The sequence below is a fragment of the Acartia tonsa genome, chromosome 9 (assembly GCF_053477335.1).
Source record: "Acartia tonsa isolate MP-2025a chromosome 9, ASM5347733v1, whole genome shotgun sequence".
Classification (NCBI taxonomy): Eukaryota; Metazoa; Arthropoda; class Copepoda; order Calanoida; family Acartiidae; genus Acartia; species Acartia tonsa.
Window position 1 is genome coordinate 11,040,664 of NC_137268.1, and position 14,275 is coordinate 11,054,938.

General features: G+C 29.9%; 2 protein-coding genes and 1 pseudogene across 5 annotated transcripts in view; 1 reads left to right on the plus strand and 2 right to left on the minus strand.

Annotated features, from left to right (window-relative positions):
• Window positions 1–13,532, minus strand: part of LOC145328219 (cytochrome c oxidase assembly factor 6 homolog) — a 31,117-nt gene extending 17,585 nt beyond the window's left edge. For all 3 annotated transcript variants that reach the window (XR_013882396.1, XM_080171820.1, XM_080171819.1), the window contains exons 1-2: window positions 13,478–13,532; window positions 12,836–12,914 (exon numbers count right to left, since the gene is read on the minus strand). Coding sequence is in view for 2 of the 3 variants with exons in the window: in XM_080171820.1 (XP_080027946.1) it covers window positions 12,836–12,901 (66 nt within the window). In the remaining variant the exon portion in view is untranslated. The remainder of the gene's footprint in view (window positions 1–12,835; window positions 12,915–13,477) is intronic.
• Window positions 1–14,275, plus strand: part of LOC145328203 (uncharacterized) — a 131,452-nt pseudogene that overhangs the window by 85,174 nt on the left and 32,003 nt on the right. The window lies entirely within an intron of this gene.
• LOC145328213 (uncharacterized) lies at window positions 13,534–14,172 on the minus strand. Its single transcript, XM_080171809.1, has one exon. It carries the CDS (start codon window positions 14,106–14,108, stop codon window positions 13,581–13,583), a length of 528 nt encoding a protein of 175 aa, XP_080027935.1. The 5' UTR covers window positions 14,109–14,172; the 3' UTR covers window positions 13,534–13,580.

Genomic DNA, 14,275 nt, shown 5'->3' on the forward strand with positions numbered 1-14,275 from the left:
TTTTTCTTAGTTAATGGGGTAAACTACATTTAAATAGCATATATTTGAAATAAATTCAATTTTCTACCACGTAGTTTTAAAATATCAAGACCTGAAAATTGTCTTTTTGTGATATATGCAATTTAAAAAGACGATTTTCAAGTCTTGATATTTCAAAAACTATGTGGTAGAAAATTGAAATTTTTCAAATATATGCCATATAATTGTAGTTTAACCATTTAACCAGGATAAAATATGCGGTTCACTAAATTAAGTTCAAATGCATTTCGTGAAACTACCCCTTTATACTAAATTGGAATACTTTAATTTGGATATTATTAAAAAAAACCAAAAAAATTATTAAAAAAAACAAAAAAAACTGGTTTTTATTAATAAAAAACAATAAAAACCGGTTTAAACCAAATAAACCACACTGGTTTGATCTTTTTAAAAAAAACCTGGTTTTTTCCCATCTCTGAACTGTGAGTAAGTTTGATAAAATTACGTTTTTTTGCAAGATTTTTGGAAAATACTTCATTATTTTTATAATTCTGACAAAATAGAATTTCTGTTTAAGTAAATAACATAGCCACAAAAAGGTTTAAGTGGTTATTGAAATATTTTATTACCATTCTTGATAATTAAATAGTCGTTAACTATGTTTAATTTGCATTTTTTAAAAAGACAAGTAAAATATCCTACTTTAATGCTACTTTTATGAAGTTATCTTAAACCTTTTCTAAAAGTTTATTTTATAAAACTATTTTATTTTCCATTGATTTTATTGATTGTATAGGTTCAAAATATTGAAAGTATTTTTTAAAGGCTATAGATTAATTTTGATTAATTCCGATTTTTAATCTTTTAAATTTTTTTCAAATCTGAAAGAATATGCATGTCTTTTCAAAGAATAGATTAAATAAAAAACGAAATTAAACATATTCAGGCTATCAAAAAGCAAAAAATATTTTTTTTTACCATTAAATCGCAAATATTTAAAATCATTAGATTTTAAGCTTATTTTGCATGGAAACACATTTTTTCAGTTATTTCTTCTCAACAATGGATGATTATTACTGAAAACTTTTATGAAAATGTTATTAACAAAAACTTCAAATAAAGGAAATAATTGCCGTTTGCGAAAATGTGTGCAAAAAGTTGTCAATATCTCGTTAGAAGGGACTTAATAGATTTTAATTATTACTGCTTACGACTCAGTGGACTATAAACTATTAGAAAAGTATCACTTTAAGGTGAAATTTTGAGGGTCAACTTTTTTTCTTTTAAAATTCGCAGTGAAACATTGTGATTGTTCTCATTTATTAGATGAAGGAAGATGTCCATCATAACTATTTTCGGTTCGATTCGCCCCATCTCTTTATGCATTCCCCTTTGAACTGGATTTTTCTGGATTATCTATTCCAAAACTTGATAGCGATAAGGTGTTTATACAAGTGTGCCAATGTTTTTTTTTTATAAAATTGTTAAAAAATGACATCTGTTTGGTTTTCCTTTGCAATTAAGCTTTTTTTTAGGTACAGGGAAGGTTTTTAACTATTTTGGGAGAGCGTATCTCTACCCTCCTAATTTAAAATCACACCCCCAAATTTTTTTCTGAATATTTCTTATTAAAACTCAGTTAAAAAGTAGAAGGGCGGTTGACTTATCCCCCTCCCACCTTAAGAACACCTAGAGGCTTCTTGGGGGCGTCCGTTGCCCCTAGTCTTTCTTAAAATAAAAGCTATGTCTTACATTTTTTTCAATTAGGTGTTTGATCACGAATTTCATATGTTAAAAATATTTTTCTTATTTAATTGTTATCCTAATAAGATAAAAGTTATGCTTGAAAATTGTTTTAATAGCTATTATTATATGTTGCATTTTTAGATAAACGTGAGAATTGCGTTCAGAATTTGCGTCAGAATTTGCGTCATTTGCGTCATTTCAATTTTCAGATTTTTATTACCCGTCATCCATTTATTAACAACAAAGCTACTTTACAACTAGGGTATGTTCGACAGTTGGTCCCTGATTACCAAAAAAAAACACTTAAACCAGAAATTATGTTTAATTTGCTAATTCTTTAATACCCTTATACACATTAATAGTATATTTATCACTATCTGTTTGTATGTAGCGTAAGATCTCGCCAATCACCGATATGGTTATCCTTTATAATGAAGTTTCTCTTAGATATATGGTGGAGGGTATTTCAACCCTCCCAAAAGAAATCAACCCCTTGAATACAAATACACCCCCCCCCCTCCCACATTAAGTTTTACTTTTTCTTTTTAAAACTAAAATTCATTTTGCAACTAGCATTGAATAAGTAACTTAATTTTCTATATGTATTGAAATTGTTGGTATTACATTTTACAAATACTTTTTGATTTAAAATACCTAGTAGTATTTTGTTGAAATTTGTATGCCTATGATAAAAATATACTTTGTAATGCTTATAAATTGCACTAAGACAGAAAATAATTGCAGTGTACTTATACGCCCAAATAATCTGAGATTCAGGGATAAGACAATGTACGCTACTTAACTTTTTATTCAGTGTGTCTGAGTGTGCGTACTGAATGATCTCGCTTCCCCTTTACAGGGTAGCTTCTCATGGGTCCTTGAAAGGTTTGTAACGATTTTGGGGAGGGTACCACCACCCTCCTCCAAAGAGAAATCGTCCCTAGAAAAATTGCCATTCCACTAGACAATTTTTTTACTTAATCTTTTTAAAACTATTAAAAGTCCATGGAAAAAAATAATAATTCCTATTGACTGACTCAATATCCTGGAATCCCTGGAAAATAATAATAATTCCTATTGAATGACTTAAAATCCTGGAATCCCTGGAAAATAATAATAATAATCCCTATTAACTGACTCAATATCCTGGAATCCCTGGAAAATAATAATAATAATCCCTATTAAATGACTCAATATCCTGGAATCACTGGAAAATAATAATAATAATCCCTATTGAATGACTCAATATCCTAAAATCCCTGGAAAATAATAATAATCCCTATTGAATGACTCAATATCCTAAAATCCCTGGAAAATAATAATAATAATCCCTATTGAATGACTTAATAACCTGGAATCCATGGAAAATATAATAATAATCCCTATTGACTGACTCAATATCCTGGAAAATAATAATAATAACCCCTATTGAATGACTCAATATCCTAAAATCCCTGGAAAATAATAATCCCTAATAAATGACTCAATATCCTGGAATCCCTGGAAAATAATAATCCCTATTGAATGACTCAATATCCTGGAATCTCTGGAAAATAATAATAATAATCCCTAATAAATGACTCAATATCCTGGAATCCCTGGAAAATAATAATAATAATCCCTAATGAATGACTCAATATCCTGGAATCCCTGGAAAATAATAATAATAATCCCTAATAAATGACTCAATATCCTGAAATCCCTGGAAATAATAATAATAATCCCTATTGATTGACTCAATATCCTGAAATCCCTGGAAAATAATAATAATAATCCCTAATAAATGACTCAATATCCTGGAATCCCTGGAAAATAATAATAATAATCCCTAATAAATGACTCAATATCCTGAAATCCCTGGAAATAATAATAATAATTCCTATTGACTGACTCAATATCCTGAAATCCCTGGAAATAATAATAATAATCCCTATTAAATGACTCAATATCCTAGAATCCCTGGAAAATAATAATAATAATCCCTTATAAATAACTCAATATCCTGGAATCCCTGGAAAATAATAATAATTCCTATTGAATGACTTAATATCCTGGAATCCCTGGAAAATAATAATTAAATAATAATTCCTATTAAATGACTCAATATCCTGGAATCCCTGGAAAATAAAATCCCTATTGAATAACTCAATATCCTGGAGGTTAAAGGGTGAAATTATTGGTTAGGCACCCCCTCACCACTAACAGCATCTAATTAAAAGGACAATACAGCATTTTATCTTATCTGCAGTAAATGAAACACAAGCCTTTAATTTCCATGTCTTTTTTAAAGCAGTTTTTCAAATATTTATTCTCATTTAAAAACTGGCATTTAAACTAATTTTTAAATATTATACAAGGATATCAGTTAATATGTGAAGTGAAAATAGTGTTACATTTTGATGTCCTCTACGTCCCTAGAGGTCTCTAGGGACACTAAAGGGATGGGGAAAGACGATCCTCCATTTTTAATACAAGAAATTTTTTGGGGGGAGAATTTTTTTCCAGGGGCGATTTATCTTTGCATAATAGAGTTACCCTACCCTACAAGTGTTATAAAACTTCCCTGGACCTATATGAAGCTTCACTGTAAAAAAAACATATCGGTCGCTATTCTCAACTTCAAACAGACATCCTGTTACTTTTAAATACGGATGAAAAATTTTAGAATCCTAGTTTCCTTTGTAATTTGAAAAACCTCAAATTAGTGAGTCATAATCTTGAAACCCAAAATCCATCTTCATTTTAGAATATTTATTTATCGCACCGTATTATAGACAGCTTTCCGTGGATATTAAAATTCAAAATTATAAGAATAAAACTATTTTTGTTAGCCCCAGGGGGGCCGAAGGCCATTTCTAACAACACTGGTATTAATATAATAATTTTGTAATTTAATATTCGTAGAAAATTGTCTGTAGAATGATGCTATACATGATTTTTCAGTATGGCAGAGAACCGGTTCTAATCCAGCGGATATCGATCGGTTTGGAAGCCATACTGGAATATCCTGTTACAAATAGATTTATTTGAAATCTGCAACATTGCAGGGAGACAGGGATAATACAGTGCAAACAATTCTAAACTCGTTCCACCATTCGGCAGCTTAAAAACTGTGAGGTTGTATGTTGATTGGGTTGTACTAAACCCATGTACGTACAATCTATTCCACAAAAAAAACTTAATCTACTATCCCTTAATATTCTAACCTGTACAAATTAACGTTAAGACTCAAGATCTATCCTGTATGTTCACTTTGAAAATTGATGCAAAACCCAGTGATGAAGGGGACAATGGGCTGTCATGTTTTTTTCTAGTCCCCAAAGTTTTATGAAAGCGTTTTCTTATTCGGATTAGCTAACAACTTTAGGGACTTTTATAGATTTTTTATTAAGCTGAGTGTCTAAACTAAATCTCTCAACCACTAATTGTAATCTATTTGTATCATCATTATAGATGTGAATCAATGTATCGGCCATTGTCTTATCCCTTTAGATCTCTGGGCAAGACCAACGCCCATTTGTAAAATTGAAAGTTGTGCTTTTAGAATTATAATTTGGCGCCAAGTACAAATAACAACCAAAGAAATGGATAAATATAAATAAATGCAGATTAAGCCTTAGACGTTTCCCCTTAAATTGCCTTGTTGAGCACAGAAATCCCCCCTTAATTCAAAAAATAAATTAAAATAAAGGGGCGGGGGGTTAGTTTTTCGTTTATTGATTACTTTAGGTCAGGTTAGATTAGGTTATATTTGGTACTGGGTAAATACTAAATAGCCCCACAGAGATTAGGTACCCGCTAGTAAAGAACCAACAAAAGGTTATGTATAAGTAAAAAAAACATCTTAATTCAAACTTTAAGAAAAATAAGGAGAAGGTTCAGTGTTTGACAGCCACTTTTAAAGAAAAACCAAAAAGGGGGAGGTAGGTTGTGCTAAAATTCCGTAAATGTTTGAGTTTTAAGAATTTAAAATAGAAGTAGAACTCTAAAAGTTGGCATAGCAGTTGCTTTAATGGGGTTTAACGTGGATATGTATAATATTGTACTATACTAGAGCAACTGCCATACAAATTTAGAATTCTACTTCTATTTAAAATTCTTAAAACTCACACATTTACGGCATTTTAGCACAACGTACCTCCCCCTTTATCCTAATAAAAAATGACTATGGTGTTTGTTTGTCTTTCTGTCCCTTAGATATAACTACAAATAGTAAATATTGGTTATTGCTCAATCTCATTAAAGGAAAAATTACTAAGAACAATTTTTCTACAGATGAAATTATGTTATAGAATTTGAGTCCCTATCATTAAAAACTAAGCTATTATTTTAAGATGAATATTATGTTATCAATGCCAAATATACACAATTTGCATTTTAATTTATCAGTTTGCATCCTTTAGTTTTTATAAGATGCTATTTTAAAAGCCTACTTTAAAATATATTAATAGTTATTTCTCACATCGTATTATAAACAGCTTTCCGCGAATATAGAATGTACAATAATAAGTTAAAAACCAGTTTTTTAGCCCCGAGATGCCGAAGGCACGGGCATTAGGTTTCAAGTCAATATGATCAATCTATCATGCCAAAATTTATATTAAACTATCTTAAAAACAAATAAATTAAAAGATTACTTCAGTTTCATTTAAATTATTTTAGGTTGTTAGTCAATTTATTATTCCTAAATTTAGGGATCTTAAGTGATAAGACAATTGCCGATAGATTAATGTACATCCCCAATAATAATGCACAAAATTACACCTTCTGTAGATTACAATTAGTGGTTGAAACGGTTGGACACTCAAATTAATCAACCAACCAATCAAAATTAAAGTCCCCATAATTGTCAACTTTTGGGACTAGTGTAATAAAATACCCAATGTCCCCTCCCCCCCTTCCTAAATTTCTCAATAGTTAGTACTTACTACGACGGACGGACAAAACAAAACACCCAGAAAGTAGAAAAGCCCCGCTATTAAGACAGTACAGTATCATTTAGAATCTATTGAGTAAGTGATAAAGGAAATTGTACCAACAAAAAATAGGCATTTGTTTGAGGCAATGCTGTCACTGTTGATTCGAACTGGACATAACTATATAAGCCTTGTATAAAAATAACAGGATGTAAATCTGTGTGTGGCTTAAGGTCTCGCTAACAACTAGAAAGATATAGTTCTCATTTAAAGTGAAGCTTCTTATAGGTCCAGAATGTTTATAGCTATTTTGGGGGTTGGTACCTACACCCCCCCAACAGAAATCGATCCTAGAAAAAGTTACTCTCACTAAAGATTTTTAATTTTCTTTTTCTCATAAAAATGTAATTTTGACCATGAAAAGACAACCACCAAAGTCTGTAAAAGACGCAGATGCCCAAAAAATGAGATGAAATCTTGGTCTCCTTGTCTACTGCGCTACGGTGAAAAAGCTTCCCGTAAAACAACAAAATATGATAAGAGTATAAAACTTTTAAAGCGGCTATGTAAATATTGTATGTTACTTGGTAAGCAATGGCAATAAATATGACCAACCATTACACTTTAATTAAAACTAGTGGCTACGCCCTTAAGGCCCTCTAGGGGCAATTGAAATAATGAGGGAGTCGACCAGCCTACCATTTTTAATTTTAGTTAGAGGGTTGGTACCCTACCCCATAAATTGTTATAATCATTCCTAAGACCTTTGAGAATCTACAGAGTAAAGAATAACCAAATCGGTTAAACAGACAGACAAATAGGCAGACATCCTGTAACTTTTTAAAAAATCTATTGGTTATAACCTTGGCAACTAGGTAATATTCAATGATTTATGTTTTTTATTTGTTTGATTTTAAATCTTTCCCTAAATAAAATATTTACAGTTTTACATGAACCCCCACACTGCGGCGAAAACTATTACATGGACCAAAGCACACAGCGCAGAAAGCTAATTGCACTAGCTTTGAGACTTGAGGGATGTGGGGGGGGGGGAGCTAGGGTAGGGTAGGATGCAACCATTTGCGACCACGCCCTTTGCCAATGGTTGCCAAGTCAAATTTTTCGCACACTGACTACTTTTTCTATTCCTTTTACAAAACAATGCGTAGGTTTTAATATATAAAAACAATCTAATATTATACCTAGGTATAGATAATTTTAAATACCGACATATATTAAAAAAGTTTTCATAGATTTTATATTCTTAAAAATCCAAAAGACAAAATATTACCTATTACTTACCTAATGATGTTAAAATTAGCGGATTTTTTTCTGATAAAGACAGCGCTGAAACTAACTAACTTTACCCAAAATTGAGATATGCAATCATACCCAGATATATAAAGGATTAAGACAATGGACTTACTATTATACATCCCAAAATGATAATAATAAACAAAATTACCCATCTTTACATTAAAATTATTGGTTGAAAAATTTGGACACCACTAAATTGGAACAAGCTAATCAAAATTAAAAGAATGAAGTTTTCAAGCCAACTAATAATAAAACTTATTATTACAGTCTAATGTCCCCTTCCTCCCTGAATTATTTAGCAAAAATTCTTTAGAGTTTATTCATCCTAAATAACTATAAGCCTATTTAAATATTTGGTAGTAAAGGAGACTATTTAGAATTATTATTTAAGTCACTTTAATTTCAAATGTTTATCCTTTAGCTACGCTAAAGGGAAAGCGTGATAATCTCGGCTACTATTAAAAATGTTTGAGTTTTTTTTTCAGATTAAAATTAATTATAAATTTTTATTCTTGTTTTTAACTAAAACTTTTCCTTAAGTAAATTTAAATGAAAACCATAGTAATAGAATCAAAATAAACATTGATAACTGAGGGGTTATTTAAATTAAAATTAGCATTAAAACAAGATCTACTTTATTATTAATCGTGATCTTATAATTAAAGTTTATTTTTTTAAATCTTTCTATTATATATTAAGATATTTTCGTATGTCCAATGAAAGGATTTAATATTACTTGGAACTTACACTAAATTAGCATTTACTCTGACAAAGTACAAGTTGTAGCTAGCTAAAAAAAAGATCCCCAATCCTCCAACTTACACCATCCCCTCCTCTCTCATAGATGGACGAACTAACCAATAAATGATGGCCATGTTAGCAAACTAAATTAAAATACACATAAAATCCACGTATATTCTTAACCATTAATTGAGGCTTTACTTTGACAAAAATAATATTATGTAACAATTAAAGTAAAACCATATATTATATTTAACGTACAAATGCATATATTCAGTACTATTCAGTGGTCTGACGATATATAGGGCACCAAATAATGAATTCAGCAATTTAAGTCATTATTAAAGGTTTTGCGATTTTTTAGAATTAGAATCTGCCAATTATTATTAACTAGCGGCTTCACCCATAGCCTATAGGGGCTTTGTTCCAAGAGGTAATTTTATTTGGGGGGGGGGGGGGTTCAAGGTTGTCCCGCGCCTCAAGAAAATAGCCTATAACCACCACAGGACCAGTAGGTATATTCCCTGAAGAGTAGAATACGATCAGTTCAGTGGTTACCGAGATCTTAAGGGATGGACAGACAGAGAGACGGACGGACAGACATCATTCTACTTTGTATTATAGATATCAGCCTAGCTGCTACTAAACATAAAGTTCCTTGTTTGAATATAGATTATGCAGTCTACTGAAAGTGCAAAAACATGCAAGTTTGCAATTTATTATGGATAGGGATCAACATTTATATAATCGGTTGATGACTGAAAAAGGCAGGGGGGGAGGGGACATTGAGTTGTTTATTACACTGGTCCAAAGAGTTTTATAATAACGTTTTCTTATTCGTTGACTTAACAACGTTAGGGACTTTAAGTGTATTTTCAGTGTTTGGTGCATTAAGTTGAGATTTCAAACGTGTCAACCTTGAGCAAATGTAATCTAATTAAGGGGTAATTTTGCGTATCATCATGTGGATGTACAATAGACTGGCCCAAACAAAACATGAATTTTTAAATCTTTACTATATCAATTTGCGCATACCTTAAAGTTGTTACCGGCTCAAATGTAGACCTTTTAGTGAAAACTAGACCTCTCTACAATGAAAATTGATCTTGAAATTTCAATCTTCAGCTTTTTATCAAAAACTTCATATTTTCATGATTTTAACAAGAAATAATTAAAGAACTGCCAACCTAAAATAATGTAACAAGAGTTCAAATATGAAGCAATTATAAAAAGTAGGCAGAACCGCCATTCCTGCCGAATAATTCCGAAAAACGTCTAAAAACATTGTTTTATTTAAATTGATAATTTGTGTAAGAAATTGAACTAAAATAGTAGCTATTAGTATTATGAGAAGAGAAATGATGAAAAACTCTAAAAAATATACATTTTAAAGACATAAAATAGGAAAAAGTGTTTTTAATAAATTTCATGGCTCAACAGGCATTATCGCCAATAAAGAGACAATTTATTTAAATAAAAAATTAAATGAAGGTAAAAAAATATGTAATATACTTCTTCTCATATTTAACTTTAAAAAAAAGCATACTAATAAAAAAATTAATATTGCAAAAAATAATTTGATTGTTTTTTATTAAACCAGGAATAAAGAGTAAGGCTTATCTTTAATTATTTTTCTTCAATGATTTTGCAGTATGAATTAGCTTTCCCAAATTATTGTAATTGTACATAAATAAATTTTTATACTTTCTTTCTTCATATGTTTATTCCTGGTGATTTTAATATTTTATTTCAATGTTAGTAAACAAACAGACAGAAAATTTGATGTTTTACTTTACATCTGGTGTAAGGCTATATTAATTGGGGAAGAAAGAATGAAAATAAAAATGCATTTGACGAGATAGCGATAGATTTTTTCTTAAAATCAATTATAGGGCTAAAATCTACAAACAATACATAACCTATTTTTACATTGCGCACATTGAAAAGCGATTTAGACCTTCATTTGGGGCACACTAATGTACAATGTACATCAATTTGTTAGTTAGGACTTCAATACAAAGGGCGCATTCTATTAATACTTATTTCTGTCCAATGCAATTGTTGATTGAAAATAATTGAAAGGATTTAAAACTTTCATGACAAGATAAACACAAACAACTAGGTTATAACAAGAATAATATTCAATTTTACTAAAATAAATATCTATTCATTATATAAAAGTAACAGGATGTTTGTCTGCCTTTGTGTACTACAGGATTCTCCTTTATAATGAAGTTTCTTAAAGTCTTAAGTTTCTTTTTTTATTTAAAATTTTTTTTTTGATATATTTTAACATTTTGACTATTTTTGTATAATTCACGGTTGGTTTTTTATTAAATGAATAAGTTAGGGTACAATGTTTGGCACTTTCGATATAAGTAAATGATAATAAAAAACTCATAGAATGCGATAATAACTTCAGAAAAATCGAAGAAAATAGTTTTCATACTTAATTAACGTTTTTAAGTTTTTCTTCAAAAAGTTTAGATAAGATGCCTTTAAACGTCGTCTATGATTTTGTCAGGGATAAAAATGTAACTTTAAAATAAGAATTACAACATATTTTTTCAATTAGTACAAAGTAAAATTTTGAACATTTTATTGATCAGTATATTTTTTAAAATGTGAAGTAGAAACCTGAATATTTTTTCATGAAAATTGTGTTATAATTTGATTGTCTGCTAGATTACAAGAAAAAAGATACTGACAGTACTTGTTGGTTCTTTTTAAAAAATTAGGTAGATTACTTTCAGAACCCCTCTTTTTGCAACGTTATTTCAATAGAACAGAGCCGTAGTCTTAGTGTACTCAATATCTAGACAGCCAACCATTGTTTTAGAATTGTTCAATTTTTTAACTTCTGATAAAAACAGAATTAATGGTATTTTTGTAAATATTATACCTCCAAGAAATGGCTATACTTCCCAATCATATGTTGTGTGATATTTAAGAGGAATTATTTTGATATAATGTCATTAAAATATTCGTTAAAAAAAGTGCTATTCTAGCTTATACTTTACATTTTAATGAGTATGATAATTCAAATAAAAGATAATGAAGATTTATATTATATTTAATTGTTATAATTATAAAGAAAAACCTGGAAACAGTAAAAAACTGACTTTATTTTATTGACTTAGGGAAAATTTTGTCACATATTTGAATAAAAAAACAATATAAAACAAAATAAATTATTTTTAATATAGTCACAAAAAGGCTTAATGAGTTTAGGAAATATTTCATTCACTAATCATGTCATTTAAACTCTATTACACAGAATACAGTGTAAAAAGATGTTCTCGTTTTAATTTTAAGTAATTTCAAATGCATTTTAATACCTTTTAATGATTTATTTTTTGAAACATCTTTTTATAAAATGTTATTGATTTTTGAAGTTATATGTTAAAATGTTTTTAAATTTTGTTAACATTTTGTTTTAAATGTAGAAAATTGGTAATTCTAAACATTCAAAAAATGATTTTATTAAATTTTCATCACTTAAATTGCATGTTTGATGAAATTTTCAACTGATAATTCAAGAAAAATTGTTAAAGTTTTATTATATTTTACTTTGAAATGTTAAAAAAATATAATTATTGTCAAAAATGTGGAAGTTATACTTTCCTCAAAAAAAGACCTAAAACATGCAAATTAACACGTGTAATGAGATTTTTTTTCTTTCAGGTTTAATTTTAAGTAATTATTGATATTTTTTGTAAAAAGGATTTTATATAAAAAGTTTTAAAACTCGAGTTATGTAGTGGTTCTAAAAAAGGTTGCGAATTTATGCAATTTTCTTGCAAAAAAAAATTTCTAGGATTTTAAAAATAGCAAAGGGTGTTATTAGACGTACTTACAGATACAATTGCTAAGTCATTTTGGCCAAACACTAAAATAAAGTTTTTACATCTGAGGGTCCAACCGTGAATTCTTAATGCTTTTTTTTCATTTATTTATGTTGTTGTTTTCTTTTACAGATGCGATTGATAATGAAGATTTTTTTCTTTGAAATATATTTCGTTATGAAGCAGCAGTAGTTACTAATTTATAAATGTTATGGTTGAGATAGATTTATAACTGTTAAAAGTGCTTAAGTTTGTCGAAAAATGGAGTTCATTAGGGAAACTAAAGATTACCTTCGCACCCCAGCAAAGTTTTCTCTCCTCCTTCTTTAAAAATTTCTCTTTCTTTTCTTCGCTCATTTTAGACTCACCCCTAAAAAGTTGAGGGGGTTATACCTGTTTACTTGAATTACCCCCCCCCCCCCCCCTCCCGTAATCGAACATGGTAATGAGCTGTTTAAGCATGTCTTTCTTAGGCTTTAACACCCAACAAAGTGGTAGTACGTACAGTTCTTCATGACTCTTGTTATGACGCGGTTTATACCGAGTTATGATAATTAATTCTACAACAAGGATGACAACATCCAAAAGTAGCAAAGCAGCAAAAAAATAATCATGGAATGTACAAGCGGACATAGTGAGTTATAGAGCAAATGTCCAGCTGTTATTTGAAATAAAAGAAGGAGTATATGCAAAATTATTCATAGAAAATGACAAAACCTTTACAACAAACCTTAAGCATAACCGACAGACAGAGAGACAAAGTAATATATAGAATAGATGCACTATATCATGAGAATCTTCATTAAAATTTTCAGTTGTCTATCTATCTTCGATAAAAAGGTTAGATATGACAGATAAGAAATATCTTATTTGGTAAAAAGAGTATTCTTATATTTGAAGCCATCAATCAATTTTAATTTTTATCATCAATACCTTAATTTTCTTTTTATAGTAGATTATGATATTCAATAAAACATACTATTCTCTGAAAAAAAAATATATTTTGGTACATAAAAAAACAAAAAAATAATGCAATTTAAGATTTCAGAAGCACTTCGGCAATCATCTTTTTCCTGTATTCGACGGAATTTTTCTTGAGACGCGGAACTTTTTTCGGTGCCTTGATTTCTTTCTCCAGGGTAGTTTCCCCCTGGAATGGTTTGGCCTCTTTTTCCGCTTTCTTCTTACTTTTCACGAATTTCGCCATTTTTTCCTTTCTCTCTTGTACTAGGCGGTCGTGTTTACTCGGTGCAGGCTTTTCCCTATATTGATTGTTCCCATCTCTCCTATTATGCCGAGGTTTCTTTTTCTTCTTTTCTTGGTTATCTGCTCCTTTATTGCCCGCCGTATAGTATTTGTCTAATATATGCTTCTCTGATAACTCTTCTTTCGGTGCCTTCTTTTTGCCTTTCTTTTGGGTTTCGACCTCCTCTTTTTTCATTTTTTTCACGCATCTTTCTATTCGGGCTATTCTGTTGAGGATGGTAACTTTGTCCTTCATTGCCAGGGCAGTATCCACCGACTCTCTGAATGCAAAGTTGACATATCCAAAACCTTTCCCCATTCCAGTTTGGTTGCATCTTATCACCCGAACGCCCTGGCAATTATTTTATTTATCTCATTGTTTATATCGCAGGGTGTATTGTATATATATTCTGCATGGGATCCCCTGCTAAATGGGGGGGGGGGGGGGGATAAAAATATGTGTATGGGAAAAAATGAAAACATAAA